The sequence below is a fragment of the Lutra lutra genome, chromosome 17, assembly GCF_902655055.1.
Source record: "Lutra lutra chromosome 17, mLutLut1.2, whole genome shotgun sequence".
NCBI lineage: Eukaryota > Metazoa > Chordata > Mammalia > Carnivora > Mustelidae > Lutra > Lutra lutra.
In genome coordinates this window covers 53,468,606-53,495,529 of record NC_062294.1, presented here as the reverse complement: position 1 = coordinate 53,495,529, position 26,924 = coordinate 53,468,606, and the positions used below count along the sequence as shown (strand labels likewise).

Sequence of the window (26,924 nt, the reverse complement as noted above, 5' to 3'; positions counted from 1 at the left end):
AGGGGGCGCGCGCGCGCGCGCGCGCGGAGGCTGGAGGAAGAGGAAGGGGCTTGCCATGCATTTTGCTTTATTCCAGTCACCCCAGCCTGGCGCCAGCCTTTGAATCCAGTGTGTGGTTTTCCCAGCACTCTCAGAAACGGCCTCCTGATTGCAGCTAGTCTGATAACAGCTGCCAAATCTGAGCCGCTCTAGGCAACTCCTCCATTGACTAAAGGGTCTCTCTTAATGGCCAACTGCTAGTTGTCCCACATAACCCGTTTTGCCCCTCCTCTACAGTCTTAGAGTCTGACCAGCCATCGGGCTAGATATAAGGGTTCCCAGCATCCCTTGCAGCTGTGTGTGGCCATGTGACGGAGTTCTCACCAACTGTGTTAGGGGAGTGAGGGGTGAAACTTTGGAGTCATTTGTTTAAAAGTCGGTTGCTTGTCTTTGACTTGTTTCCCCTTCCCTTGTACTGGAATGGATGTAGCAACAAGCCAGCTTCAGCCGTGCTAGAGCAACAATATGGAGGGAATCTGGGTCCCTGAGTCATCTCATGGGGCTGAGATGTCCCACCAATCCAGACCACCTGCCTCCCGTCACATGAGAGAAATACACTCTCTTCTTCATGCCATCATGTGTGGGGGTGTCTCTTTGTTACAGCAAATGAACAAAGAGGAAAGCAGCCCTCAACAGCCAGGGCTGTTTATGTCGGACATAAACAATCTCACAGAACACCCACATCATCCAAGGCCACTCTGTGACCATGATAGACCAAGATAAAAATAAGAGCGGAGTTATGTCTCAGCACCACACAACATGAACACTGTCCAAACCACGAAATGACCAAACATCCTCCTCTTGGTTTAGAGCTGATGCTGCTTCTTCCCCACCCACAATGTTCGCTCCATTCATCCCTCCTGCGTCATAGCCTTGCCTCCACTTCCTGCCAGCATCCGATCCAGAGCAAAGCCTGCTTCCCTGAATTCTCCCAAAGTCACCTAACCCAGCAGCTCCCATAATAATAAGTCCTCCCTAACACCCTCCTACTAAGACGTTCCATGTGTTACGGACTCCTTCAGTACAAGTCAGTAAACTTAGGGGTGTGCTGGTAAATGTCTAATTAATATCACTCTGTCTCTGTCTCTCTCTTACATGTGCCCACGTGCGCACACACCACACCCACTGTAGCCTTTGCCAGTTTTCATTCTGTCAGTACTCCCACCATGACCAATTCCATGCTCCCCACAGTTATAACAACCAGCTTGCAAAATTTAACAATCGGCTCACAAGAGCCTGTCTCCAGCACACAGCTATGTCACAGCTATGATCCTGGTGGTCTTTGACTGAGCTTGTACCATAGTAAGTCCCCTGCTCCCGTCCCCATCCTCCCATCTCCCATCTGTTTCCACAGGGCAGCTGGGGTGATCACTCCATCGCAACACCCCATGCTTGCAAACCACCAGTGGCTTCCTCTTGCCTTCAGGGTACAGTCCTCCCTGAGGTGGGGACTCGCTCCTCGGTGTGTGATCTGGGGAACAGTACCTTGTTTGAAACACAGCATTTGGATGTGAGGGAACTGGTATAATGGGGATAGTCTATGTTTCACAGTGCTTTGGGTGAGATGAACCTAGGCATGTGTCAAAACTGATTGAAATATATTTACGATCTCTTTGTTTTATGTATGCAACTTGGAAAACAAATTGAAACAAAAAAGAAAGAAACACGGTATTTCCCAGACCTACGGAATCAGAATCTGCATTTTAACAAGATCTCCTCCGAGAAGTACCTGCCCTGTGTGTGGTCGCGACCCCTGTTGACCTCTCTAATCATTTTCTTCCAGCTATACTGGCTTGCCCTACATCTCTCCAACACAATAACCTCCCCACATCTGTCCACATAATGATAATAATAACTATAGGTTTACAATCCCTTTTATTATTTTTTAAAGATTTACTTATTTATTTGACAGAGATCACAAGCAGGCAGAGGGGCAGGCAGAGAGAGAGGAAGGGAAGCAGGCTCCCTGCTGAGCAGAGAGCCCAATGCAGGGCTCTATCCCAGGACCCTGAGATCATGACCTGAGCCAAGGGCAGAGGCTTTAACCCACTGAGCCACCCAGGCACCCCTACAATCCCTTTTAAAAAGTCAAACCCTTGGGGCACCTGGCTGGCTTAGTTGGTAGATCATCCAATTCTTGATCTCGGGATTGTGAGTTCAAGCCTCACACTGGGCGTAGAGCTTACTTTAAAAATAAAATAAAATAAAAAGCCAATCACTTTCAAAAGTGTTTTCCATTGCATCCTCATGACAGCTTGCTGAAATAGTGCAATTTAACAAATGATGAAACAGAAGCATAGAGAGATCACGGGACTTGCCCAAGGTGACACAGCCTTAAGTGATAGAATCAGGATAAAAATCTAAGCATCTGGATCTAGACTCTGTGTACTCAATCTCCCCAGTCTGCTGCCTCTTACCCCACTCTGTCTAGACCAACTGCCCTGCTCACCAGGAGCTCCCAGTCTGGTGAGGGAAGCAGTCACTGTAAAGGACGATAGAATATACAGTGGAGATGTCATGAGGTGAAGACGAAGCCTAATCTAGGGGCAATCAGGGAAGGCTCCTTGGAGGAGGTAATGTCTACAGGGAGACCCAGGGAATAAGGAGGAGCTTGCCAAATAAAGAAATGGCAGGGGTCGCCTGGGTGGCTCAGTCAGTTGAGCGTCCAACTCTTGATCTCAGCTCAGGTCATGGAGCCTACTGAAAGGAAAAAAAGAGAGAGAGAGAGAAACAAAGAAGAAAGAAAGAAAGAAAGAAAGAAAGAAAGAAAGAAAGAAAGAAAGAAAGGAAGGAAGGAAGGAAGGAAGGAAGGAAGGAAGGAAGGAAGGAAGGAAGGAAGGAAGAGGGAGGGAGGAAGGAAGAGAAAGAAAAAAGGAATGGCAGGGAAAAGGTTGTTTATGCAGAGGGACCACCAGGGACTAAGGTTTTTAAGCAAAAGAGAATATGGTCATCTGCAACAACTTCTCAGAATTCCTTTCAGCCCCAAGACTAAGGCACGGTTATTGCATTTGTAGGTTATTAATTATTTGTGAGATGGTGTCCACCCTCTCTGTCTGCCCTCCCTGTGTGGGAACAGGCTGGGTCATTTCACTAATCGGGCACCATAGGCAAAAACACTGGGGACCCACGGGCTTTCTGATGGCTGACGTCAAAGTTCGCACCCTAGTAAGTTAAAAATGTTTCTCGTTCCGAAGTACCACAAAGCCAGGCACAAAACTGAAATACTGATCTACAAAACTGGCCAACCAGTCAACTCAGTTCCACTCAACTTTTCTGAAGCTCTACATAAACTATATTTATCAGATGGGTGCCTCAGTCTAGGTTAGAGATTATGTGGGGCAGAGATGACCAAAAGAGGTCTTCAGAGACCCTAAAAGAAACCTGAGGACAGGGACGCCTGGGTGGCTCAGTTGGTTAAGCATCTGTCTTTGGCTCGGGTAGTGATCCCAGGGTCCTGGGATGGAGCCTCCCTGCTCAGTGGGGAGTCTGCTTCTCTCTCTCTCAAATAAATAAATAAAGATGAAATCTTTTCTAAAAATAAAAGAGATCTGAGGACAGAAATGGTGTCCGTTTTGCCATGAGGTCATTTGCTATGGCTGGCATAGCACCTGGCACAGAGGCTCTTGTAACAGACACCAAGAAAGGATCCCCACTCAGCCAGTCCCATCCTTCTTCCCCCATTTGAGAAGGGTCCATCCTTTGCTCATGCAACTCAAGGAACCCTCACCAATCTCATTTCCTCAAAGGTATCCCATCCAGTTTAAACCAGTGCCTTCCAACCCTTACTGTTCATCGCAATCACTTGGCAAGCATTCAGAAAATATAGATGCAAGGACCCAGATCCTAGAGATTCTGATTAAATTGGGTCTGAGGTGAGGGTGGGTATAGATTTTTTTTTTTTAATCCTTTCACCTGATGTGAGGACCAGAGTTGAGAACTGCTGACAAAAGTAATCATGATAATCTTTTTTGCCAGGGGTTGAGTCAAGAGTGGGTGGGTGACTGAGTGCTGGCCAATAAGATGTGAGGACAGATAATTTGGGAGTTTTTAAGATGAAGACCTCGGCAAGTGATACCTGGGACTGTGGCAGCCGTTTTGTGGTGAGTAAGCTGGTGTGCAAAGGACACACATCCCAGGCCTAAAGGCAGTGAAATAGGATCTGGTCCTCAGTGATATCACTGAGCTGCTGACTCAACCAAACCCAAACCATGCTCCACTTCTGGGCTTCTGTTTGGGTGATAATGGTCCTCCTATTCTTTATACTACACCAAGTCCAATTTCTATTGCATGCTAGCCGAATGCATCCTCACCAAAATGCTACTCAGTGAATGTTGACTGAGTGCTAAATGAATGACCCTGCTAAAGCAGAGTGTAGGTAGGGAGCCCTGGAACGTGAGGCTGAAGTTGACAGCTGGTGGCCGACCACACGGGGTCTGAGGCTGAGGGGTTGGGACTCTATCCTGAAGGTGATGAAGAAGGAAGGAGAGGTGTGAGCAGAGGAGAGGCAGGGTCGGCGATGGTGGTCAGAAGACCCTGCAGGAGCCAAGTGGGGGATGGGCTTAGGAGGGAAAACTGAACTGGGAGTTAGGTAGAGAAAGCATCCATGTGGAAGAGGACAAGACCTGAGTTGGGGCTCTGGGGATGGAGAGACAGGCAGAGGACACAGGGAATGGGCCGGAAGATGCAGACTGATGGCTGTGGAAGGAAATGGGAAGGGACGGCCAGTACCAGTGGTCTAGCCCAGTGACCAGGTTGATAGTAGGACCATTGAGGATGGGAAAGAGGGAGGAGGAGTGACTTTGGGGGAAGCTATTGAGCTCAGTGTGGGAGAAAAGGAGAGTGTGAGGGACCAGGGCAGAGCACCTAGGGAGACAATAGCCTCAGAGGGTTGTGAAGTCCCCAGAGGCTCATGGGAAATGTAGTTCTGGGTCCAGACCACTGGCCAGGAAACTGCAAAGGCTCATGACAAATGTAGTTTGAAGTCCAAGGGGTGTTGCCCATGAATCTGGTCAACGACGGAGTCTGGGGTGGCTTTCAGGTAGGCCAGTGACTAGCCTAAGGCCACACTACAATCCAGGGTTACCATATGGGGCGTGGGTGAAGGCCCCCCCCCATTCTCCCCAATACACACACACACACAGTGCTCAGTACCTGCCTCCCTGTGCATGCTGGGGTTGCCCACGGTGGAGGAGCACAGGGTCTCCACCTCTTGCTGCATCCTGGGAAGGTGGGTGGGGTATGTCTCAGGAGGATGGGGAGAAGGGTCCTGACTGGACCACCCACCCCAGCTCCTTCCCCCCACTGCTGTCTCCTCCTCATCTCTAAAGCCCCGGGGGGAAAATAAGGAAGAACTGGAAGGCTGAGGCCACATAGGAGTCTGGGTTCCCCTAAGCCCTGGAAACCCAGTGAGGTCCAGTTCCTGTGTGCCCCGATCCCTTCTTTGCCACTTTCCTGCTTTTTCTCCATTCTCCCCTCTCCTCAACTCTCTGCCTCTCTCTGGCCCTGTCCCTCTCTCATCCTCCTTCTCTCCCCATCTCTCTGTCCCTCTCCACCTCTCTCCCCATCTTTTCCCCCTGATCTCTCTGCATCTCTCCTCTACGCTTTCCCTTGATTTCTCTGCCCTCTTCCTCCCCACTGTTCTCCCCCTCCCTCCCTCCATCCCCCCAGTCTCCTTCTCCCCTAGTTTCCCCAACATTTCCCCAGCCCTCCTTCCCTCCTTCTCTTCATAGTGTTCTGCCTCTCTCCAAGCCTACCACCCTCTCTCTGTCTCCCTACTTCTCTCCCCGTCTCTTCCCAGTCTCCTTTTCCCATCTTTCTTCACCTCTCTTCTCTCATAACTGGTTCCCCTGCCCTCTGTCATCCCCTTTCTGGTCCCACTTGCCCTCCGATCATCCCTGTCTCACTCAGGAACTGGTTAGACACAGGCCAGATTCAAACAGAAACTGGATTCTGTAAGGGGGAGGGAAAGGTGGACAGGGGGCCTGGTCGCCATGGTACCTCCAGAAGGAGGGGGAGGGGCTGGGAACTCCAACTCTGGGTCTGAGGAAGGAGGGAGCTGGGATCCTCTGGGTCAATGGGAGGAGGGGAGTGGGAAACCAGATTCCTGGATCCAGGGGTGGATGTGCACGGTCTGGGGGCTCCTGGGCCCAGGTGCAGGAGTGAAGGGGTTGTGCCACACTGGTGTTCCTTAAGCATGTCTTTCTTTGTGTCTGCAGAGCTCTCAGCAGCAGGAAGTGTGGGAGAAGAGGCAGGACTTTCTTAGTTATTCTGTCTGTCCTCCCCTCTCTGTCCCTGTCACTTATATCTCTAGTATTCTATTCTCCCCTTCAAGATGGTCTCTGCCTTGACTTGATAAGCACAGGCTCTCTGCTTTCTAGGGAGTAGTGCCTTGATTTTCTGAGTGATTTCTTCAGGAGTGAGCTTAAAAATCAATATAGGATAGAGTCCAGCCTTGCACTTTTACTGGACCTGTTATAAAAGAGGATCTTTCTTTTTCTGCTAAGCTTGCTGGGCTGGCCGAGTCTAGGTTGGAGCTGCTGGGGGCTCTCATAACTATATGGGGAGAGAATGAGCCCAAAAGCAAAGACAACACGAGGAGAACAGAGACCAAAGATGCAGATTCCTGATGATGATTGGGAGACGTAAATCCAGCCATGCCTGAAGCCTTCATTTACCCAATGAATTCCCTCCTTTGCTTCAGTCATTTGAGTCTCTTGTCATTGGCAATTAAAACAGTGCTCACTTAAATAGACCCAGTTTCATCCTCAGTTCCTCTGTGGCTCTGTCTCCCTTTCAGCACCCTCATGTCTTTCTTTCCTAGCAGGCTGTCCTTCTCCATTTTCAGTGGCCAACTCCAACCCTATGGGACAGAGAACATCTTTCATTCCCATGACCACAGGCACACCTACCCCCCACAGCCCCTCAATCTCCAAGCTTCATCCCTCCTGCCTCTCTCTACTGCTTCCTTTCCTCTTCATTCCCACAGTCCTGACACTCAGGCTTCATCCTCTCCTGCCTGGACCCTCACTACAACCTTCCTCTTGCCCTCCCCTCCTCATTCCTTTCCCTGCAGGGTTCCAGAGGCATCCTTCTGCACCCAGAGCTGACCCTGCCCCTCACCAGCTGGCAGCCCTCCCATGGCTCCCCAGTGCCCCTGGACAATGATGCAGTTTCTCAGCCAGGAATTTGAAATCTGCAATCTGGTCCCACTCTCCTGTCCCACCCCGCCCCTTCAACATTCTCAAATCCCTCCCACCCCACTCCTGTTTTCACTCTTCACATTCTGTGCCTTCTGCCTAGAATGCTCTTCCTCAATTCCCTAAGCCCAAATGCTCTCACCCTTTAATAAGAAGCCCAAATGCCCCCTCCTCCAGAACCCTTCTTTGACGCCTCCTCCTCCTCCTAGCTGTGTTTTTTGTCTCCTTCCTTTGTTCATTCTTTGTCTCCTTCTTTCCCAGACTAAACATGGTCCATTCTGTCTTGCTCAGGGATTTGGTCTTGTGTCTACCTGCCCTGGCAGACCAGCAGCTAGATAGAGAGACTATTTCTCTCTATCACTGTGGCTCATGCTCAGCAGCCCCAACCCCACTGGCCCTCAACAGACCAGCATCAAATGCTATGTCCAGACTGTGTAACCTTGGGCAAATGTCCTCCCCTCTCTGAGCCCAGTTTTAGCCATCTCTTCTGGAGCTCTTTTTTTCCCCCTCTTTAGGTGTTCTCTTCTTGCTCTCTTTCCATCTGTGTCTCTCTCATCTTCCCTCTAGAGTCTGGGTCTCTATGTTTCCATCTTCCTGTGTCTCCACTTCTCTCCATGTCTTTATTTTTCTTCCTCTCTCATCTCTGGAATCCTGCCTCATCTCGCTCTGTGTCTGAATTTGAATTTCTTTTTTTTTTTTTAAGATTTTATTTATTTATTTGACAGACAGAGATCACAAGTAGGCAGAGAGGCAGGCAGAGAGAGAGGAGAAAGCAGGCTCCCTGCTGAGCAGAGAGCCCGATGCGGGGCTCGATCCCAGGACCCTGAGATCATGACCTGAGCCGAAGGCAGAGGCTTCAACCCACTGAGCCACCCAGGCGCCCCTGAATTTGAATTTCTATGTCATGTGTTTCTTTCTTTGTTCATTTCTTATTCTCTGTGTCTCTATAGCTTTCTGCATATCTCTGTCTCCATTGCTCTATTTCTCCATCTCTGTTTCTCTGTGTCTCTCTATCTCTCTGTCTTATTCTCTGTTTTAGCCCCATATGCCTCCCTCTACCATTCACCTCATCTCTCTTGGGCCATTCCTGTCCCACTCCCTGGCCTGGCTCACAGCCTGGGACACAAATCCCTGAATCGGCATTTTCTTCCTATTCCAGAAATTATGTCAGTGCCGCAGTGGGGGTGGGGCTAGTTCTAGCCCTGGTCAAAAGGTTTGTCTCCCTGCATCTTCATCCACACAGGCCCTAGCCAGCTCGGCCAACTTCTTGGTGTTTGTTCTCTCCAGGAGCAGCACCAGAAGAGGTGAATCTTTGTTTACACACATGTGTGCATGTCTCTGGGTGTGTAGCTGCATCTATTTCCCGGAATATTTGTGTGTGAATCTGTAGGTATTTATACAAATTCATCCAATCACTCATCCATCCACCTACCCATCCACCCACTGAACCATTCACCCATCCAACTATCACTTCATCCACCCACCCATCCACCCATACATGCATCCAATCCTCCAGTCGTCCACTCATCCATCCATTCATCCATCCATCCATCCCCCCAACCACCCATCCATCCATCCATCCACCCACCCACCCCCTCATCCATCCATCCGCTCATCCATCCATCCATTTATCCATCCATCCACCCGTCCATCTATCCATCCACCCATCTGTCCACCCATCCGCCCACCCATCCACCCATCTATCCATCCATCCATACATACACACATTCATACATTCCTCTATTTTTTCATGCACTTGTTCACTCCTTCATTCAACCAATCCATACATATTGGGTCCCTACTGTGTGCCAGGCAATGCACCAGGCAGCAGGGATAAAGCAATAAACAAAACAAAGTGCTTCCCCCATAGAGCTTATGTGTCTGGCAGTCCTCAGTGAGCCAAACTCCCTGCTGCCCCAGGCCTCCAACAGGCTGTTCCTTCTTGCTGGAGCACTTCTCCTCCCCTACCCCATCTTCACCTGGTTTATGCCTACTCACCCTTCTGAGTTCAGTTCAGACATTACTCGGTCACTTCCTCAGGGAAGCCTTCCGTGACATCCTCAGACACACAAAGCATTGATTCTAATACATATAGTTTTTTTCTTAAGTTGTATTTATTCAAGTAATCGCTACTTAACCCAATGTGGGTCTCAAACTCATGATCTCAAGATCAAGAGTTGCATGCTCTTCTGACTGAGCCAGCCAGCCACCCCCGTATAGATATTTATTTGATGACTCTCTGTGTCCTCTACCAGACCATGGGCCCTCACAAGACTTGGATTTCTGTCTGCTTTGTTCCTAGCTGGATCACTGGTGCCTGGAGAGAGCAAGCACATGAGCGGGAAGGGCCAAGGGAGAGGAAGAGAGAATCTCAAGCAAACTCCATGCCGAGCGTGGAGCTCAATGCTGGCTCGATCTCACGACCCTGAGATTACAGACTGAGGTCAAAACCAAGATTCTGACACTTAACCGACTGCCACCCAGGCATCCCTATGCTTAATAAGTATTTAACAAATGACAGTATGGATGGAATGAAATGAATATGGAGGACTGTCTCCTGGTTCCCTCCCTGTCCAGTACTCTATGCTGTTCTACACTCCCAGAAGCTGTGACAGGCAAGGTCCTCAAACTTCCTGGAGGCAAACAATGTAGAGGCTGAATGCAAGGGTCTAGATTCAGACCCATATGGCTTTGAAACTCACCTCTGACACTTCCTAGGCATGTGACCTCAGGCAGGACATTTCCTTTTTCTGAGCCTCAGTTTCCTCATTGTCAAATGCAGTTAAAAAGTATGTGAGCAGGCATCTGGCTGTCTCAGTCAGTAGGGCATACGGTTCTTGATCTCCAGGGATAAGTTCAAGCCCCAGAGTTGGCTGCAGAGTTTACTTTGAAAGAGAGAAAAAGTACATGAGCAAATGCATATAATTACTAATTATGACAATACTAAATAATAACCATTTTTTCTAACCACCTCATATGAATTTAATCCTCAAAATAACTTAATGAAGTGGAATCTGGGCTTTTAAAAAGCTACCCTCGGGGCACCTGGGTGGCTCAGTTGGTTAAGTGACTGCCTTCGGCTCAGGGGCCATGAGATGGAGTCCCACGTTGGGCTGTCTGCTCAGTGGGGAGCCTGCTTCTCCCTCTCACTCTGCCTGCTGCTCCCCCTGCTTGTGCCCTCTCTCCCCCGTCTCTCTTTTTAAAGATTTAAATGAAATCTTAAAAAAAATAAGTTAAATAAATAATACATAAACTATACTCATTTACAGACAGGGAACTGAGGCATTGAGAATATAAACCATTCACACACAATACTAAAAAGAGACCTGGATTGGAGCCTGGCTCTGCCATTTCCCAAACCACAGGTGCAACTGGTACCCTACAGCTGCCAGCCAATGAGAAGCTGTCTCTTTGGAGATGTGTCATGGAAGTCTGGCAAGCCCACCCATGCACACACATCTCTGAGTGTATGCATTGCTGCATACTTCCTTCTGTGAATCTCTCCTGGGGAACGGGGCAGAGGCTGCCTGTGGACTCTGGGCAGGCCAGCTGGGTGTGCGGGCCTCATTGTGAGTGGGCTCTGAGCTGCATGGACCTGTGTGCCTCCATCTGGGCATGTGCCCCCCTCCCCCCGTGCAGGCTTCCTTGGGTGCAAATGCAAGTCCATCAGAGAGAATGGAGAAGCACTGAGGATAGGATTCAAGGTGAACCTGGGAGGCATTTCTGGGTGATTCTACAGTGTGACAAGGACTGCAAATGTATATATACATAGGTAGCAATATGTGGGGAGGGAGATGGAATTTAGTTAAAGGGAGGGAACTTGCCTTAAAGCTGCCTTGGCAGAAGAAAGTAATTTTTTACTTAGAGAATATATTTATATGAGTGTCACTGGGTGTGGGGAGGGCAGCACTAAAGAAGACTGAGGGGCCTCCCAGCCACCCCTGCCCGTTGCTGCAATGACTCTGAGGTTCTGGGTCCTCTCCAAGAGATTTAACCTCTATGGACCTCGGTTTCCTCCTCTGTGAAATGGGAATAGCATAACTGTACCCACCTAATAGGGCCAAAGTGGAGATTAAATGGGTGCTTTTCAAGCACTTAGCTCAGTGCCCAGATTATAGTCAGTGGCAATTATTATTAACTGCTATTAATAGGGCATTAACTCTTACTTGCTGCTTTTGAGAAAGTCATTAAGCACCTACTTGGTGCCAGCGCTTTACCTCTATTGTCTGGTTTGTCAAACGTCTGGATCCCTTTGGAAACAAGTTTATTGTCTATATTTTTTGGAAGAGCACACTGGACCTCAAGAGCAAAGAGCTTGAGGTCACACAGGCAGGAGCCGGCCCGGCAGGATCCAAACTCCAGTTCCTGCTAATCGTCGCACCTGGCTGAGAGTCTCCAGACCCGCTAACTCTGAGGCCCCGCCTCCCATCCCACCTCCAGCCCTCAGAGCTCCCCAGACCCGGGAGGACTTCTACTCCTGGGTCCTGTGAAGGAAAGGCCCCGGGACGAGTGGGCCGCGAGGGGTGGATTCCTCGATGAGAGAATTGTGTGAGTGGGAGCTCAGTACCCTGGGTTCCGGGAGGAGAAGTGACTGGGGTCCCAGACTTTTCCATTTGGGAGAAGAGGGGCTGGGGACCGGGACCCCTGAATCCTGGGGGAGCGGGAGGTCATGATCCTAGACAGCTGGATCTTTCTTCCACTGGGTCAGAGAGCTGGGTCTCGGACGCCTGGGTCCCGGGAAACCAACCTCCTTCCTTGCTGCGGCCGCGCGATTTCGGCTTTCAAGCCGCAGGTTCAGAGGGGAGGAAAGGAGGGGGTGCAAAGGGAGGAGCCGCGGACCTGCGCCAGGGGCTGGGGGAGGAGCTGAGCCGGCACCGCGGCGGGCGCGCGGGGCTGCTGCGGCGGCGGCGGCGGCGGCGGCGGCTCCGGGTGAGTCCGCTCCTCCCCCCTCCCCCTGCCCCAGCCCCCGCCCCAGGCCGATCCTGGGGGGCGGCCCCAGCGCGTGGGGGCGGGGGTAAGTGCAGAGGCACGCGGATCTCCAGCCAGAGAGTGCGGCTGCTGCAGCGCTCGCTGGCCGCCCCGGGGGAGGGGCACGTGGCCCGAGAAAGGGGGGGTCCCGAAACACCTAGCTGTACCCCAGCCTCGCCCACCGATCCCCCGGGCGTGGGGATCGTTTACCTACTCCATGGCTCTTGAGGACTTAAGACTCCGCGACCTCTCGAGGTCCAGGGCATCATTCCTCCCCCCTGCAGCGCCTTGGGACCCCGGTATCTCATAACCCCCCCACCTCCAAAAAAAAATTCCCATCCTCTCTGCAGCCGGGAGAGGCATTAAGGACTTCAACTCCCAGAAGCCCATGCAGCGCCGGGTCTGTGAAGTCTTAGCCGCGCTAGCGCAAGGCCTGCTGGGAATTGTAGTGTCTAAGCTCAGCGGGAGCTGGGGCCCGGGAGGTGGGAGGGGGTGGCTGGACTGCCAGGGGGTCGCCTGGGGTCGAGCAGCCCTTCCGAGTAGGACAAGACGTGAGGCTCGGACTAAGCTTTTTCTCCTGGCCGCGGCCTCCAGATTCAGCTCCTCCTCCCACCACCTGGCGCGTGGGGACGGGTCCGCAGCCCCTTGTCCGTCCTACAACCCCCATGGGCTGCCGCCAGCCGCCACCTCGGCTGCCACCCAGGACACGGCAGGGATAAGCGCAGGTGAGTCTGACCATGCCTGTCTCAGAGTCCTGGCCTTCTGCAGTACCCCCACGACACCTGTCCATCTGTGATCTCTGGTCCGTCCGCCCCTATATTCTCCCTGCACTCTCCTTCCAGTCCATCTCTGATGTCTCGCTCCAAACCATGTGTGGCTAATTCCCATCTCCCCACATCCACCTCCTTCTCCCCATCCTCTCGCTTTTATGCCCCACCCCCATCCGATCGTCCTTCCGCACCCATGTCTGTCTGCCCAGCCCTCCTTTGTATCCTTTTGCCCATCTGTGGTCTCTGGCCATTGTCTGTCCATCTGTCTTTTATTTCTGCTCCCCATCCATTCTTCCCACCACTGTTTCCCTTTCAAAGATATTTCTGTCCTGGCACTTACACAGTCCCTCTGTCCGCCTATCTCTCACACTCTCATAAATTACACACTAGTCCATTCTTTATGCTTAGTCCATCCCAAATCTCAATCCTTGACTTTCTCTCTGTCTGCTCATCTGTCCCTCTGTTCTGGGCCCCAGTTTGCCCTTCCCGGTATCTCTGTCTCCCCTCCCCTTATCTCTCTCTCAACTTGGTCCCTATCTCTGCACCCTGCATCTTCCATCCCACCCCACCCACCACCACACTCTTATCTCTCCAATCTCATCCCTCCCTCTCTCCTGGCCCTCATTCTTTCTACCTGGATCTGGCCTCCTTCCCATTCCTTGAACCCGCCAAGCCCTTCTTCATGCTATTCCCGCTGCTTGGGTTGCTTTCCCCACTCCAGCCCCACCACCTGCTGGCCGTGGCCAGCTGCATCTCATCCTTCAGGTCTCAGAGAGCCCTCCCCCACAACTGCCCACCTCCTGTCCCTTTGTGACATATCCAACTATTTCTTTCAGGGCACTTCTCACAATGTGAGCCTGTCTTGTTTGTTTATGTGTGTTTGTTGACTTGTTTACTCCATGTCTCCTCTTACTGGATTGTAACACCAAGAAGTCGGGAAATGTGTGGATCTGCTGGATCTGCAGCTGCTGGCACTGAGCCTGGCATGTAGTTGGTGCTCAACGAATATTTGTTGAATGCATGAGCCATGAACAGCTGTCCCCTCTTCTGCCCGTGCCTAAATTCTGTCCTTTGTCTGTGCACCCCTAATCTCTGTCTCCTTGTCTGTCTATCCGTTTATCGTGCATTCTTAATCTCCAAGGGACTGGCCTTGCTTGTCTCTTTCTCCTTGTCTGTTTGTCCCTATTCTCTGTCCTCTTGTCCATTCATGCTGATCTCCATCCCCTTGTTTGTCCAACCCGTTACTGTCCTTTTGCCTGCACCCCGAATCAGTCTCCTGTCTATCTGCCCCTAATTTCTTTCTCCTTGTCTATCCCTCCCTAATCTACATCCCCTTGTCCATCTACTCCCAATCTCTGTCCCCTCGCCTATCCTTCCTTTTCTCTTTTTCTCCCTTATCAACCCCTCCCTCAATCCCATTCCCCATCGGCACCCTTGTCTGGCCCCTTCCAAGCACAGAACCCACCGGCTACCATGTCAGGCGACTACGAGGATGACCTCTGCCGGCGGGCACTCATCCTGGTCTCAGACCTCTGTGCACGGGTCCGAGATGCCGACACCAGTGACAGGTGCCAGGAGTTCAACGACCTGCGAATTCGAGGCTATCCCCGGGGCCCAGATGCAGGTCAGCACCTCCCCCCAGGCTATCTCAGCCAGTCCCCTGTCCCCTACATTCAGTATTTTCAGAGATTCAGAGCAGACCTGCTCAGCTTTCGGTTTCCTAGGTGCCCATGGCCAGTCCCTCTTAGAGTCTCCCCTCCATCCTGCCTGCTGCTGGTCTCCCAAACCTCTGATCTAAGGAGAAGGAGCTGGGTGGGCCATTTGACCCTGATCTTTTGGGTTTGGTCCTGTGAGCCTCCTGCCCAGGCCCCTCCCCCAGCCATATGCTTATCCCCTTCACACACCTTTTGTGCATCTTGCATAGGGCTTAAAAGCTCAGGCTCTTTTTGTTTTTAAGATTTTATTTATTTATTTGAGAGAAAGAGAGAGAGAGAGAGAGAAAGTGAGGACAAGCAGTGGGAGGAACAGAGGGAGAAGGAGAGAGAGGCTCCCAAGCAGACTCCATACTGAGCATGGAGTCTGACATGAGGCTCAATCCTACGACCCTGAGATCATGACCTGAGCTGAAAACCAAGAGTTGGATGCTTAACCGACTAAGCCACCAAGGTGCCCCAAAGCTTAGACTCTTAAGTCAGGCTGTCTGACCAGTCTGGGTTCAAATCCCACCACCCCTACTTACTATTGGATGACTTTAGGCAAATAATATTTCTTCTGTGCCTCAGTTTCTTCCCAAAAATGGGGATAATAAAAGTGACTACCTCTTGGGGCAACTGAGAGATTCAAATGACTTAACACATGTGAAGTGCTTAGAACAAGCTGGGCACACAGTGGTCATTCAATAAATGCTGGGATGTACTTATTGAGCACTAACTGTGTACCAGGCAGCATGCAAGATCCTTGGCATATTTCATCAACCACTCACAACGACCCTCTGTGGTAGCTATAGTCCCTATTTTTGATGGGGGGGGGGGGAAGACTCAGAAGGGTGAAGTGACTTGCCCAAGGTCACCCATCTAGGAAGCAGCAGGGTTCTGAGAGCAAGGAAATATTATGAGTGCCCTTGTCCAGATGAGGAACCCCGAGGAAGCACATGCCTCAAGGTTATAATGACAGTCCTACTTGCTGCGTGCAGGGCAGAGCTCGGCACCTTGTGTGGGGGGTATCCAGGGACAGGGATGAGAAATGAGGTCCCGAAAACTGCGGTTGCTTGCTCAGAGACTCACAACCTGTAAGCAAAAGAGCCAGATTTGATCCCAGGAAGTCTAGCATACTACCACAATTTGAGGCTCCCCAAGCCCACCTGTGGTCTCTGTTTTCAGTTTCAGTGATTCCCTAGAAGGACTCACAGAAAAGCTGTTCTCCTCACAGTTACGTTTTATTACAGCAAAAGGATGGAGGTTAAGAACAGCAAAGGGCAAGTCACATAGAATAGGGTACAGGAGAGACCAGGTGTGAGCTTCGGTCTCGGTCAGGTAGACATGGCTGACCGCCCGTGGGGCTGAACTTCACCTCCAGCTCCTCCAGAGGCCAAGCTGATACATCCCAGTCCCCCAACATCAATCACATTGTTACATAGACCATCTGACATAGTCCAAGTTTCCTCAGATAAACAAAAATGCTTGCAGGCAGGATGTTCCAAGGGCTTAGAGGTTCTTTCCAGGAGCCGATCAAGGGCCAAACATTTCTTTGGGCAAGGTTCATCTTTTTCCTGCCCAGCTACTCCACCTCGCCAAGCCCACATGGCTCCCCAGACCAGGCAGACAGGAACAAGAAATCCAACAGAGTTTGGAGGATTGATGTTTTGACTTGGAGAGGGTCTGGGTGAGGCTGAAGGTAGGGGAAAGCAGCTGATTTTTCTCTCCTCTTCTCTGCCTTGTCCTCCCAAATGGCCCCCTGACCCCCTTTTCTCAATTCTTCCCATGTTCAGGAGGCTGGAAAGCCCTTGCTCTGCTCTTCATCAGGTCCCAGGAACTCCGAGCAGATGTCGGTCACTTGGAAAGGAACACCCTAAGGGGTTGGGGGGGGGGAGGTAGGAAGCTCAGAGTGCCACTGCCTGTTGTGGGCTCTGCAGGGTCATGGATACATATGGATACACATACAGCAATAGGATTTGTTAGTCTAATAAAAATCCATGTCTGAACTACCATTTATTGGGAAGTATTGACGCGTGACAGCATAAGGAAGACCGTGGGCTCTGGAGCTAGGCACTCTAGACCCAAATTCTGAGACACCCCCCCCCCCAACACACACACACCTCTGATCTGCTGTGGAACTCTATACAGAAGACTTTGTGTCTATTGCCCTCAGTTTCCTTTTATGGAAGACAGGCATAATAATGTTGCCAACCTCCTAGGGTGCCTGTCAGGCATAAGTAAGCTAAAGTAAGCTATTGCCAATAAAGCGCTTAGGGATCTGCAACATAGTAACCACTCAGGAAATGTGTGCCTCTACATTCCACTGCAATGCTGACTATCCTGGCTATGCAGCTATTTACGTTTTTACGTCCTACACTCCTCAATACCATAGTTGAGAGGCAGGACTGATTTTCCCTACTTGGCAAATGGGGAATGTAAGGTTCAGAGTGCTTAAGATAAGTTCCTGAGCATAGCACAGAAGAAATGTGAGCCCTGACCTGCCTAACTGTGTCATGCAGCCTCCTCTCTCCTTGATCATCTCTGAGCATTTTGGGAGACATTGGTGGTACCTCAGATGGTGTGTCCTCTTACGGAGAGGCAGCATGGGCTAGTGATTAAGCATCACATCTGAAGACAGATGGCTTTTTCAAATCCCAGATCTGTCATTTACTACCTGTGCAGCATAACACAAGTCACTCAACCTGTCTGTGCCTCAGTTTCCTTATCTTTAAAATGGTTATATAGTGATACCGACCTTGTGGGTCATAGTTTAAGTAACATATGTAAAGTGCTTAGGACAATGCATGACAAATGCTAGAGGCTAGCTCCTTGGGGACAGCAGTGGGAGGATAAACTGTGACCCCACCCTGACCCCTGACCTTTGTCCTCACTCTCTCCAGACATCTCCGTGAGCCTGCTGTCGGTCATCGTGACATTCTGTGGCATTGTCCTTCTGGGCGTCTCCCTCTTCGTGTCCTGGAAATTGTGCTGGGTGCCCTGGCGGGACAAGGGAGGCTCAGCAGTGGGCGGGGGCCCCCTGCGCAAAGACCTAGGCCCTGGGGTCGGGCTGGCAGGCCTGGTAGGCGGCGGTGGGCACCACCTGGGGGCTGGCCTGGGTGGCCATCCTCTGCTGGGGGGTCCACACCACCATGCCCACACCGCCCACCATCCGCCCTTCGCTGAGCTGCTGGAGCCAGGCAGCCTAGGGGGCTCTGACCCCCCTGAGCCCTCCTACTTGGACATGGACTCATACCCAGAGGCTGCGGCAGCTGCAGTGGCCGCTGGGGTCAAACCGAGCCAGACATCTCCTGAACTCCCCTCTGAGGGAGGTGCAGGCTCTGGGCTGCTCCTACTGCCCCCCAGTGGTGGGGGCTTGCCCAGTGCCCAGTCGCATCAGCAGGTCACAAGCCTGGCACCCACCACCAGGTGAGACAGGCTACTGGGCTGGGGTTCCACTCTGAACTTCTGTTCCTCCTCTGTGTCTCTTTCCCAGATATGGTTCTCCTGAGCCCTGCAAGAGGAGAGGCCTAGAGGTCCAGAGTCCTGAGTCCTGGGGCAGGAAGGGGCTTGGGGTGTGGATTCCTGGGTCCTGGGGACAAAGGAGGCTAGGGCCCTAGACTTCAGGATCTAAGGGAGGAGGACCCTAGAGATCTGGACTCAGATTCAGAAGGTATAGGACTCCAGGGGTCAGGAAGGTGGAGGAGAATGAAGATTAGACTCCCGAGGCCCTGAGACACAAAGAAATTCATCTGTTTCACCCTAAGCCAGGATTGGTGGCAGGGCCTGGAGTTCATTTGCTCTGTATTCCTCATTCTGCACATGGAAATGGAGCACCTAACATGAACCAGACCCTAGATGGGTGTTGGCTGTCCCCTCCCACCCAGGCCAGTACTGCTGGAAAGTGGCTTAGGGGGCCACAGCTGTGGGAGTCTGAGAAGTCGCAGTTCCAGTCTGGGAAGAGGCTGGGGCCTTCCAGAGGTGGAGGTGTTGTGGCCGAGACCTGCAGAATGAGGAAGAGTTGGCCAGGCACAGAGGTAGGGGTGCGAGCTGGGCATTCCAGGAGGAGAGAGTGGCCCATGCAAAAGAGAGAGGGGAAGGAGGTCACAGTGCACTGTGGGAACTGCCAGCAGTCACTATGGCCTGAGAGTAAGTGTGAAAAAAGAAAGGGAGATGTGGCTTAGGATGTAGGCAGGGCCAGACCACATGGGGCCTTGAATGTAGGGCTGAGGGACTGGGGCTTTGTCCTGGGGGCACTGGGGAGCCATGGAACACTGTGAGCGGGAGGGGCAGGGTCAGTTCGGGGTGCAGAAAGACCTCTCTGTGGCCACATAGGGCTAGAGGAATGGACTAGAAGCCAGTAGTCCAGGCAGGAGAGGATAAGGCTTAGCTGAGGTTATGGGCATGGGGATGAGAGAAGGAGGTAAAGAAAGTCAGGGAGCAGGAGAGGTGAAACTTGGGACTGATGGCTGGGGGTGGGTAGGAGGGGTGGGAAGAGGAACCGAAGGCCTCCAGCCTGGCCTGGTAGTTGGGTGGATGGTGGGGTTGTCAGAGGATCCTGTAAGAGGAGTGAGTTTGAGGGAGCCCTGAGCGTATCTGGGTCTTGTTGAGTGTGAGGAGCCTAGAGCAGCAATCAGGGGAAACTGCCCTCAGAGGGATTGTCTTGGGTCCCAGATGGTCCTGCGAGAAGGTAGTCTCCTCCCCTGCCTGACCAGGGGCCCAGGGTCTCATGGGAGTTGTAGTTTGCGGTCTCTGGGGAGGCCTTCCAGAGGCGGATAGATACACAGGTCTCAGGTCTCCCCTCCCCCATTATACAGATGGAGAAACTGAGGCTCAGAGGGTGTTAATGACCTACTCAAAGTCACCCTGGGAGGAAGGAGTGGCTGGGGGATCTGTAGTTCAAGGAGCCTCCCCCACCACATCCCTTTCCACAGCTTGAGCCCTCCTACTCCGCCCAGACCCATGTGTGCCTCCAGCACACCTGAGGCTGCTGAGCACTGCCCATCGTTAGGGACCCCATCACATGGACTTCATCCCGGGTGTGATGGTCCTTGCAGGAGAGGGAAAAGGAGCCAGAGCCATGGATGGGGAAATTTGGGAGAGGGAAGGGACAGGCTTTGAGGGGACAGGAGGTGGGGATGGATCTGGTGTCTGATCTGCAGATCTAGGGGGAGCACAGGGGAGAAGGAGCCAGTTGGGGAGAAGGCGCTGAGCCTGGCAGAGAATATGAGGGGTGTGTGGGGTATGTGGGGTCTGGTGGATGGTGGATGAGGCTGGGGGCCTACCCGGCTGGAGCCCAGGAAACAGATTGAGCAGACACCGTGCTGTCGATGGGTGTGGAGACCTGGGTGCAGATGAGCTTGTCCAGGGGAAGCATGTGTGTGAGAGGGAAGAAGCAGCCAGGGTTGCTGATGGGGCTGCTCTGGGATTCCAGTGTCCCACACACACTTGTGGACAGTGGAGAAAGGAGTTTAAAAAGGACAGGCCAGGTGGAGTGATGGTGAGGCAGGAGAGGTGAGACCAGGGTTAAGACAGGTTGAGGGAATTTGAAGAAGGGCAGGTGAAGCTTCAGGAGGTCTGGGTTGTGTGGGGCCCCAGGAGTCTGCAGAGAAGTTATTCTGGGTTATGCACTTGAGGTCAGGAGGAGACTTCTGGAAGTTGGTGCATAAGCAGATCCTAGCTGGAGCTAGCTTAGAGACTGGGATATCCTTCAATAAGGTGGAGAAACTGAGGCTCAGAGAGTGCAAGTGGCTTGCTCAAGGTCATAGTGAGCAGAGGTGGGGGGGTCTGTCGCCATTTGCCTGTGGCCCTTGGGAAGGAGGCAGGGAGGAGTCTCTCAGGTCTTCAGATACTGTCAAAGACCCCCCAGCCAGTGACCCCACCTTGGTCTTCCCCGCTCTCACAGGTACCCGGCCCTACCCCGGCCCCTCACCCAGCAGACCCTGACCCCCCAGCCGGACCCTGGCAGTGAGGAGCGGCCGCCTGCCCTACCCTTACCCTTGCCGGGCGGGGAGGAAAAAGCCAAACTCATCGGGCAGATCAAGCCAGAGCTGTATCAGGGGACTGGACCAGGCGGCCGGCGCGGCGGCGGGGCTCCGGGCTCCGGAGATGCCGGTGGGGGAGCGCCCTGTGGCCGCATCAGTTTCGCCCTGCGGTACCTCTATGGCTCAGACCAGCTGGTGGTGCGGATCCTGCAGGCCTTGGACCTCCCGGCCAAGGACTCCAACGGCTTCTCCGACCCCTACGTCAAGATCTACCTGCTCCCAGACCGCAAGAAAAAGTTCCAGACCAAGGTCCAGAGGAAGGGTCCTGGACATCCGGGTCTCGCAGAGGAGGGGCGAGGGTCCGGACTCCTGGATCTGAGGGAGGAGTGGGTTGTGGGTCTGGACTCCTGGGTCCTTTGGAAGCGGGGTTGATGGGAATGGTGCCTGTCTCCCTCCCTCGCCCACCCCTCCAGGTCCACAGGAAGACGCTGAACCCTGTGTTCAACGAGACATTCCAGTTCTCCGTGCCGCTGGCTGAGTTGGCCCAGCGCAAACTGCACTTCAGTGTCTATGACTTCGACCGCTTCTCGCGGCACGACCTCATCGGCCAAGTGGTGCTGGACAACCTCCTGGAGCTGGCTGAGCAGCCCCCCGACCGCCCACTTTGGAGGGACATCGTGGAGGGCGGCTCGGTCAGTCTTTCTGGGGACCCAGGACCCCTCAGTGTTTGACCTCTTTGCCTTTGGACTTCATAACCTTCTAACTTCTTCACCCAGGCTTTTAAAATTTTGTTTTACTGCAAAATATTGCAAACACACAAGCACAGTGTAGAGATTGCTATAATAGGACCCCCGGCCCCCGACGCCCTGTCAAATACTGACATCATGTCTGGACCCCAGATCTTCCAACTTCTGACCTCCTTTCACATCTGATGGTAACAGCTGAGAAATATAACAGACACCCCTGTACCCACCAGCCACTTTATCATAATTTCATGCTGTGACCCCAGATTCCTGACCCTCCACCTGTCTGACCCTGGAGTTCCCAGCTTTTGTTTTCCTGACTCCCTTCACCTTCTGACCTCCTGGTTTTCTAATTCCCTCGCTTCCTGAACCCCAACACTTCTGATCTATGAACATTTTACGTTTTGAACCCACGACCTCCAGATCTAATCTCATCCTCTGGTCTCCACCTGGCTCCTGAGAGCCGGATCCCCCAGGCCTTAGACATACCTGGATCCTCTATGTCCTGACACCCCCCTGTTCCCCCCAGTACCAGATTGTGCTCAGGAGCACCCCCCCACCAGCCTCCCTTCTTCTTCCATCTAGTTGTTCCCCAAGCCTGGCTCCTGCGTGCTTGTTAGGGGTCCTGACCCTCTCCCTGCCTCCCTCCTGTCTCCTGCTTGTGTGTATCTTTCCTCGTTCTCTCCCTTGCCCCTCATTATCACTGGAGGTCTTCATTCATTCATTCATTCATTCCTTAAACGACTGGCTTTTTTGTTTCAGGATCAGGACCTGGGGACCCCAGACAGTCCTCGGGAGCTCCAGGTCTAGGTTGTCACAGTTTGCTATCAGGGACAGTGAGTGGAGGGGGTCCAGGGACCTGGGCCTTGGTCAGTGTAGTTGGGAGGCCAGGGGCCCAGATGAAGCTGAAGGGCCAGCAGGGGGTGGGTTGGAAGTCCTGGCTAGCTGACCCCCCTTCCAGGTATCTGTGTGTGTGTGTTGGTGTGGGAGGCTCTGTCTCCCCTGCGGCCTCACTTAAGGTTGGTGTGTCTCCTGCCTTCCCTAAGACTGACTTCTCTTCTCAGTGCCTGTCACACTGTCTGGATCTCTGTCCCTCACCTGCTCCATGTAGGTTTCTCTCTCTTTCTCTCTCCCTCTGGGTCTTTGCCCTTCCCCCCACCCCTTCCGAGGTCTCTATCACTCTCTCTGGATCTCCACACCCTCCACCAAGTCTCTGTCCCCAATTTCTCCAGATCTCCTGCGCTGGGGGGCTCTGACACACACACACACCTCCGCCGAACTCTGTCTCTCTCCTCTGCGATTCTGTCCCTCTCTCTTCCTGGGCTCTCTATTCCTCTCTCTGAAGTCTCTGTTCCTCTGATCTCTCTGTTGGACCAGCACTATCTCTGGGTCTCTAGAGTCCTCCTCTGGGTTTTCGTACTTTAGGACTCTGTGGGTCTGCCTTTCTAACTATATCTCTCAGTGTCTTGGTCCCTGTCACAGTATATTTCTCACTGTGTTCTTCTCTCTCTCTCTGGCTCTTTCTTGCTCTCCCCCCTCCCTCATGCTTCTTTCAATCTTCCCTGCAGAACAAATAGGCTTTGCTGGTGGCAGGCAGCTGTGGCCAGGGAGTTACCAGGTTTGGCAAAGTCAGATTGTTGAGTGGATGGGAAACCCAGTCCTGGATATCAGGGAGGAGACCTGGAGGCTCCAGAAGGGAGAGCAAGTGAGGGAGAGGTTGGGGGGTGGGGAGACCAAGGCAGGGCATTGTTGAACCCTTTCCCCAACTGCAGGAAAAGGCAGATCTTGGGGAGCTCAACTTCTCACTCTGCTACCTCCCCACGGCTGGGCGCCTCACCGTGACTATCATCAAAGCCTCTAACCTCAAAGCGATGGACCTCACCGGCTTCTCAGGTGGGTTCCAGGAGGCGCTGGGATCTGAGGGAGCATCTGGGGCCCTGGACTCCTAGGTCTGATGGAGGAGGGGCTGAGGGCCCGGACTCTGGGTCTGAGGGAGGAGGGGGTTGAGGGGCTGGATCCCTGGGTCTGAGGGAGGAAGTCAAGGTTCAGTGCTCTCGATGCCCGCCCCCAGACCCCTACGTGAAGGCCTCTCTGATCAGTGAGGGGCGGCGTTTGAAGAAGCGGAAAACCTCCATCAAGAAGAACACGCTGAACCCCACGTACAACGAGGCGCTGGTGTTCGACGTGGCCCCGGAGAGCGTGGAGAGCGTAGGGCTCAGCATCGCGGTGGTAGACTACGATTGGTGAGGGGCGTGGCCCGGCGGGCGGGGGCTGGCAGGAGGCCAGGGGGTGAAGCGGGGCCAGGCCCCGCCCCCCCCCGCCCCCCCCCCCCCCCGCCCCCGCTGCTCACCGCCGCTCGCACCCCCAGCATCGGGCACAACGAGGTGATCGGCGTGTGCCGCGTGGGCCCGGACGCTGCCGACCCCCACGGCCGTGAGCACTGGGCGGAGATGCTGGCCAACCCCCGCAAGCCCGTGGAGCACTGGCATCAGCTGGTGGAGGTGAGTGGGGAGGCCACCCGGGGCCACTGGCCCTGCCATTCCCGCGCTCATGCCGTAATTCACGCGGAGCATTCGTCTTTATGGGCTGCGGAGTCAGACCGCCTGGGTCGGAATCCCGGCTCGCGCTGTGTGACTAAGAGCACCTTGCTTAACCTCTCTGTGTCTGTTTATTCTACTGGGAAATGGGTTGTTAATAGTAGCTAAAGTTAGGACGGATGTGAGGATTCGGTGAGTTAATGCAGGATCAGTGTCTGCCTGTCAGTAGGGGCTCAGCAAGGGGTCAGTTACTATTACTTCCCATGAGCTAAGCCCAAAACAAAAGGGGAAAACTGGGTGATAAGATGGAACAGGGTTGGGGTTTTGAGGGGGTTGGGTTGGGTTTGGTTTGGTTTAAAGAAGGCTGCAATTGAAAAATCACTAGATTGTGGTTTACTGGGTGGGGATCAACAATTTTTTCTTCATAAGAAAATGAAATCAAGATAGAACAGAACAGAAAATTTCACAGGGCAGCACCCGTTGTAAGGATTGTACTGCCAATTTTTTTTTTCTTGTGGATTGTAGTCCAAAAGGCTTGGAAGTCTGGGAGGTAGAGGACATCTGGACAAGGGATGGGGGGTGCCCTTTGGCTTAGGGTATCCTGAAGGGCCTCTCAGTGGACGTGACATTTGAGCAGAAGCCTGGAGATTGAGAAGGAAGGGGCTTAGGTGAAGGTTTTGAGGTTGGGAGAAGCTCGCAGGGGAAGAGCTTGGCTGGGGGCTGGGGGTTCCTCTTAAGCAGGAAGAGGCAGGAGCAGAGAGGGAAGGGGGAAAAGGGCAAATAACCAGAGCCGGTAGGTCACGTAAGAATGAGCTTGCTAATTTTTTAAAACCGAAAATCCTTTATGATTATCACATGGTCAAGAGAAATTTTCAAATATGGCCATTATCTCATTTGAAACAAACAAACAAACAAAAAAGTGCAGAAGTAGATTTTGAAAATATTACCCACGAATTTGCTGTCATTAAAGCCAAGACAGTAAAATCATACTAAAATCTGTTTAGAGTGTAAATAAACATTTAAACTTAATGTACTGTGAATTGCACTACACATACTCTTCATTGTTTTCAATATTTTTTAAATTATTTTAAATTTCCAGGAAAAAATACCCATAAAAATACATAAAAATAAAGCTGCTGATTTTTCCTTTTGTCTCAGGCTCTGCTATGACATGGGACTGGCCTCCATTTAAAATTTGATATTTTTCTCATCATGGATTTTTTTGGATTAATTTTGATTTTTAAAAATATTGCATTGCAATAGTATTTATTTCGAGTGCTGAGTTTGGGCACACCTGAAATTTTGCACCCAGGGTGAACTCCTTCCAGTCCTGACGGTAGCTCGGTCTTGCTTTGGACTTGGCTTCCACGGGTGGGGAGGGATTTTAAGCAGCAGAGCACAGAGCTCAAGTGTGATTTTTGAAAAGACTGTGGCTCTATTTAGAGAGACAGATGGCAGCTACTCCCTCCTTCCACCACTCATTCTTCTAATTTACTCACTCATTCCACAAACTTCTCCAGAGCTCCTGTGTGCTATGCTCGTGCTGGGGAATGCTGGGAGCACAGAGAGGAGTGGAACCCTGGCTGAGTGGGGTCCTGACCTTGGCTTTCAGCCAGTAGTGCCATAGTGCCTGGCCCCAGAGGGTCTTTCTACCCCCAGCACTGACCCTGCCCCTTTACTTACTGCCCTCCCTGTTTCCCTAGAGCCTCCAAAACAGAGCCTCAGCTTCTCTGAGCCCCCTCCCCTTGCAAGGGTCTCCCCCATCGCCCCTGCAGCCTCATCTCGCCTCACATTTCCAGTGACTTTTTCTTTGTACCTCAGTTTCCCCCTCTATAGAATAGGACTGTAATACCACTTGGCCCATCACTTCAGAGCTGAGTGAAAAAAGAAAATTGCAAATGATGAAAACAGGTCTGATGTCTTACTATGTTGATTATTAGCGGTCGTCTTGCCTCTGTTCCCTATATCTTAACCTTCTGGATTCCCTTATTCAGGAAAAGACTTTGTCCACCTTCACGAAAGGCAGCAAAGGATTGTCAGAGAAAGAGAACTCAGAGTGAAGGGTAAGGAACCCAGACCAGGGGAGGAAGGAGGTTGGGGTCCTGGACTCCCAGCTCCAAGAGATGAGGGGCTGGGGGTCTGGATTCCTGGGTCAGAGGGTGGAGTGACAAGGGACCGGGTCCCTGGGGTGTCGATGAAGCTACAGCAGGTCACCGGCCTGCTCTCTGCCATCACTGACATCTCCTCCCTGCCCCATCTTGTAGGTCTGGCCTAGGCCCAGGATCGCACCAGGCCCCCTCAGGACCCCATCCCTTCCTGCCCGGACTGGGAATTCATTTCCTTGAAGCCATAACGTCCGAGCTGCGTGGTGCAGGGCAGCCCTGGGCCTGCCCGTCCTTCTACCCCACTGGACGTGAGGGTGGGAGGCTGGTGGGCCCGGCTCCCTGTTTCAGGGTGGGGGGGCATTCAGTCTCCACTGTGTCTGTCTTCCCTTCCCCAGGGCTCCCCTTCCAGGCAAGGGGCCATGCATGTCTGGGGGACCCCAGCCCCCAAAACCCTTCGTCTTTCTGTCTCTTTGCTGTTTGTCCAAGAGAGTGTCCTGACCCTCGTTCTCGCCGTGACTGTCAGCAGACTAATCCTCTGTATTCCTCCAGACACACACACACACACACACACACACACACACACACACAGACACACACACACCCCTACCTGTGTCTACCCTTTCTGTTCAACACACCCTGCGTCTGGCCAATTCCCCCACTGCTGCTGCTACGAACACCAGAATAAACACACACCATGGGTCTCACTCCACCCGGGCCTCCTGTTCTCTCTGGGACTGGGCAGCTGGGTTGGAGCATCCTGGCTCTGTGTTCAAATGTTTCATTCACTGGCTGGGCAACCTCTAGCAAGGAAATTGATCTTTCGGAGCCTGGGTTTATAAACGTCACATTTGCCGGGACTGCTATGATAATAGAATGCAAAGTGCACCCCAA

General features: G+C 52.5%; 2 protein-coding genes across 8 annotated transcripts in view; one reads left to right on the top strand and one right to left on the bottom strand.

The window, feature by feature from the left end:
* The window catches only part of C17H19orf81 (chromosome 17 C19orf81 homolog), a 16,773-nt gene extending 3,059 nt beyond the window's left edge, over positions 1-13,714 (bottom strand). Inside the window, exons 1-2 of one of the 4 annotated variants that reach the window (XM_047711495.1) lie at positions 5,921-5,992; positions 5,191-5,258 (exon numbers count right to left, since the gene is read on the bottom strand). In XM_047711495.1, coding sequence (XP_047567451.1) covers positions 5,191-5,258; positions 5,921-5,931 — 79 coding nt within the window. In that variant the 5' untranslated portion in view covers positions 5,932-5,992. Of the gene's footprint in view, positions 1-5,190; positions 5,532-5,860; positions 5,993-13,607 lie in introns of those variants that run through there. The other 3 variants (XM_047711494.1, XM_047711496.1, XM_047711493.1) reach the window with 3 other exon arrangements.
* On the top strand, positions 11,690-26,732 carry SYT3 (synaptotagmin 3). Of its 4 annotated transcripts, none has more exons than XM_047711489.1 (11): positions 11,690-11,783; positions 12,798-12,928; positions 14,432-14,597; positions 17,568-18,093; positions 20,570-20,957; positions 21,122-21,340; positions 23,164-23,284; positions 23,463-23,634; positions 23,760-23,892; positions 25,923-25,991; positions 26,193-26,732. In XM_047711489.1, exons 3-10 carry the CDS (start codon positions 14,447-14,449, stop codon positions 25,986-25,988), a joined length of 1,776 nt encoding a protein of 591 aa, XP_047567445.1. In that variant the 5' UTR covers positions 11,690-11,783; positions 12,798-12,928; positions 14,432-14,446; the 3' UTR covers positions 25,989-25,991; positions 26,193-26,732. The 4 variants fall into 4 exon arrangements, with proteins under 4 accessions (XP_047567445.1, XP_047567446.1, XP_047567444.1 ...); XM_047711490.1 differs by having other exon boundaries at positions 14,427-14,597; XM_047711488.1 differs by lacking the exon at positions 11,690-11,783 and adding an exon at positions 12,116-12,164.
* The last annotated feature ends 192 nt before the right edge of the window (positions 26,733-26,924 follow it).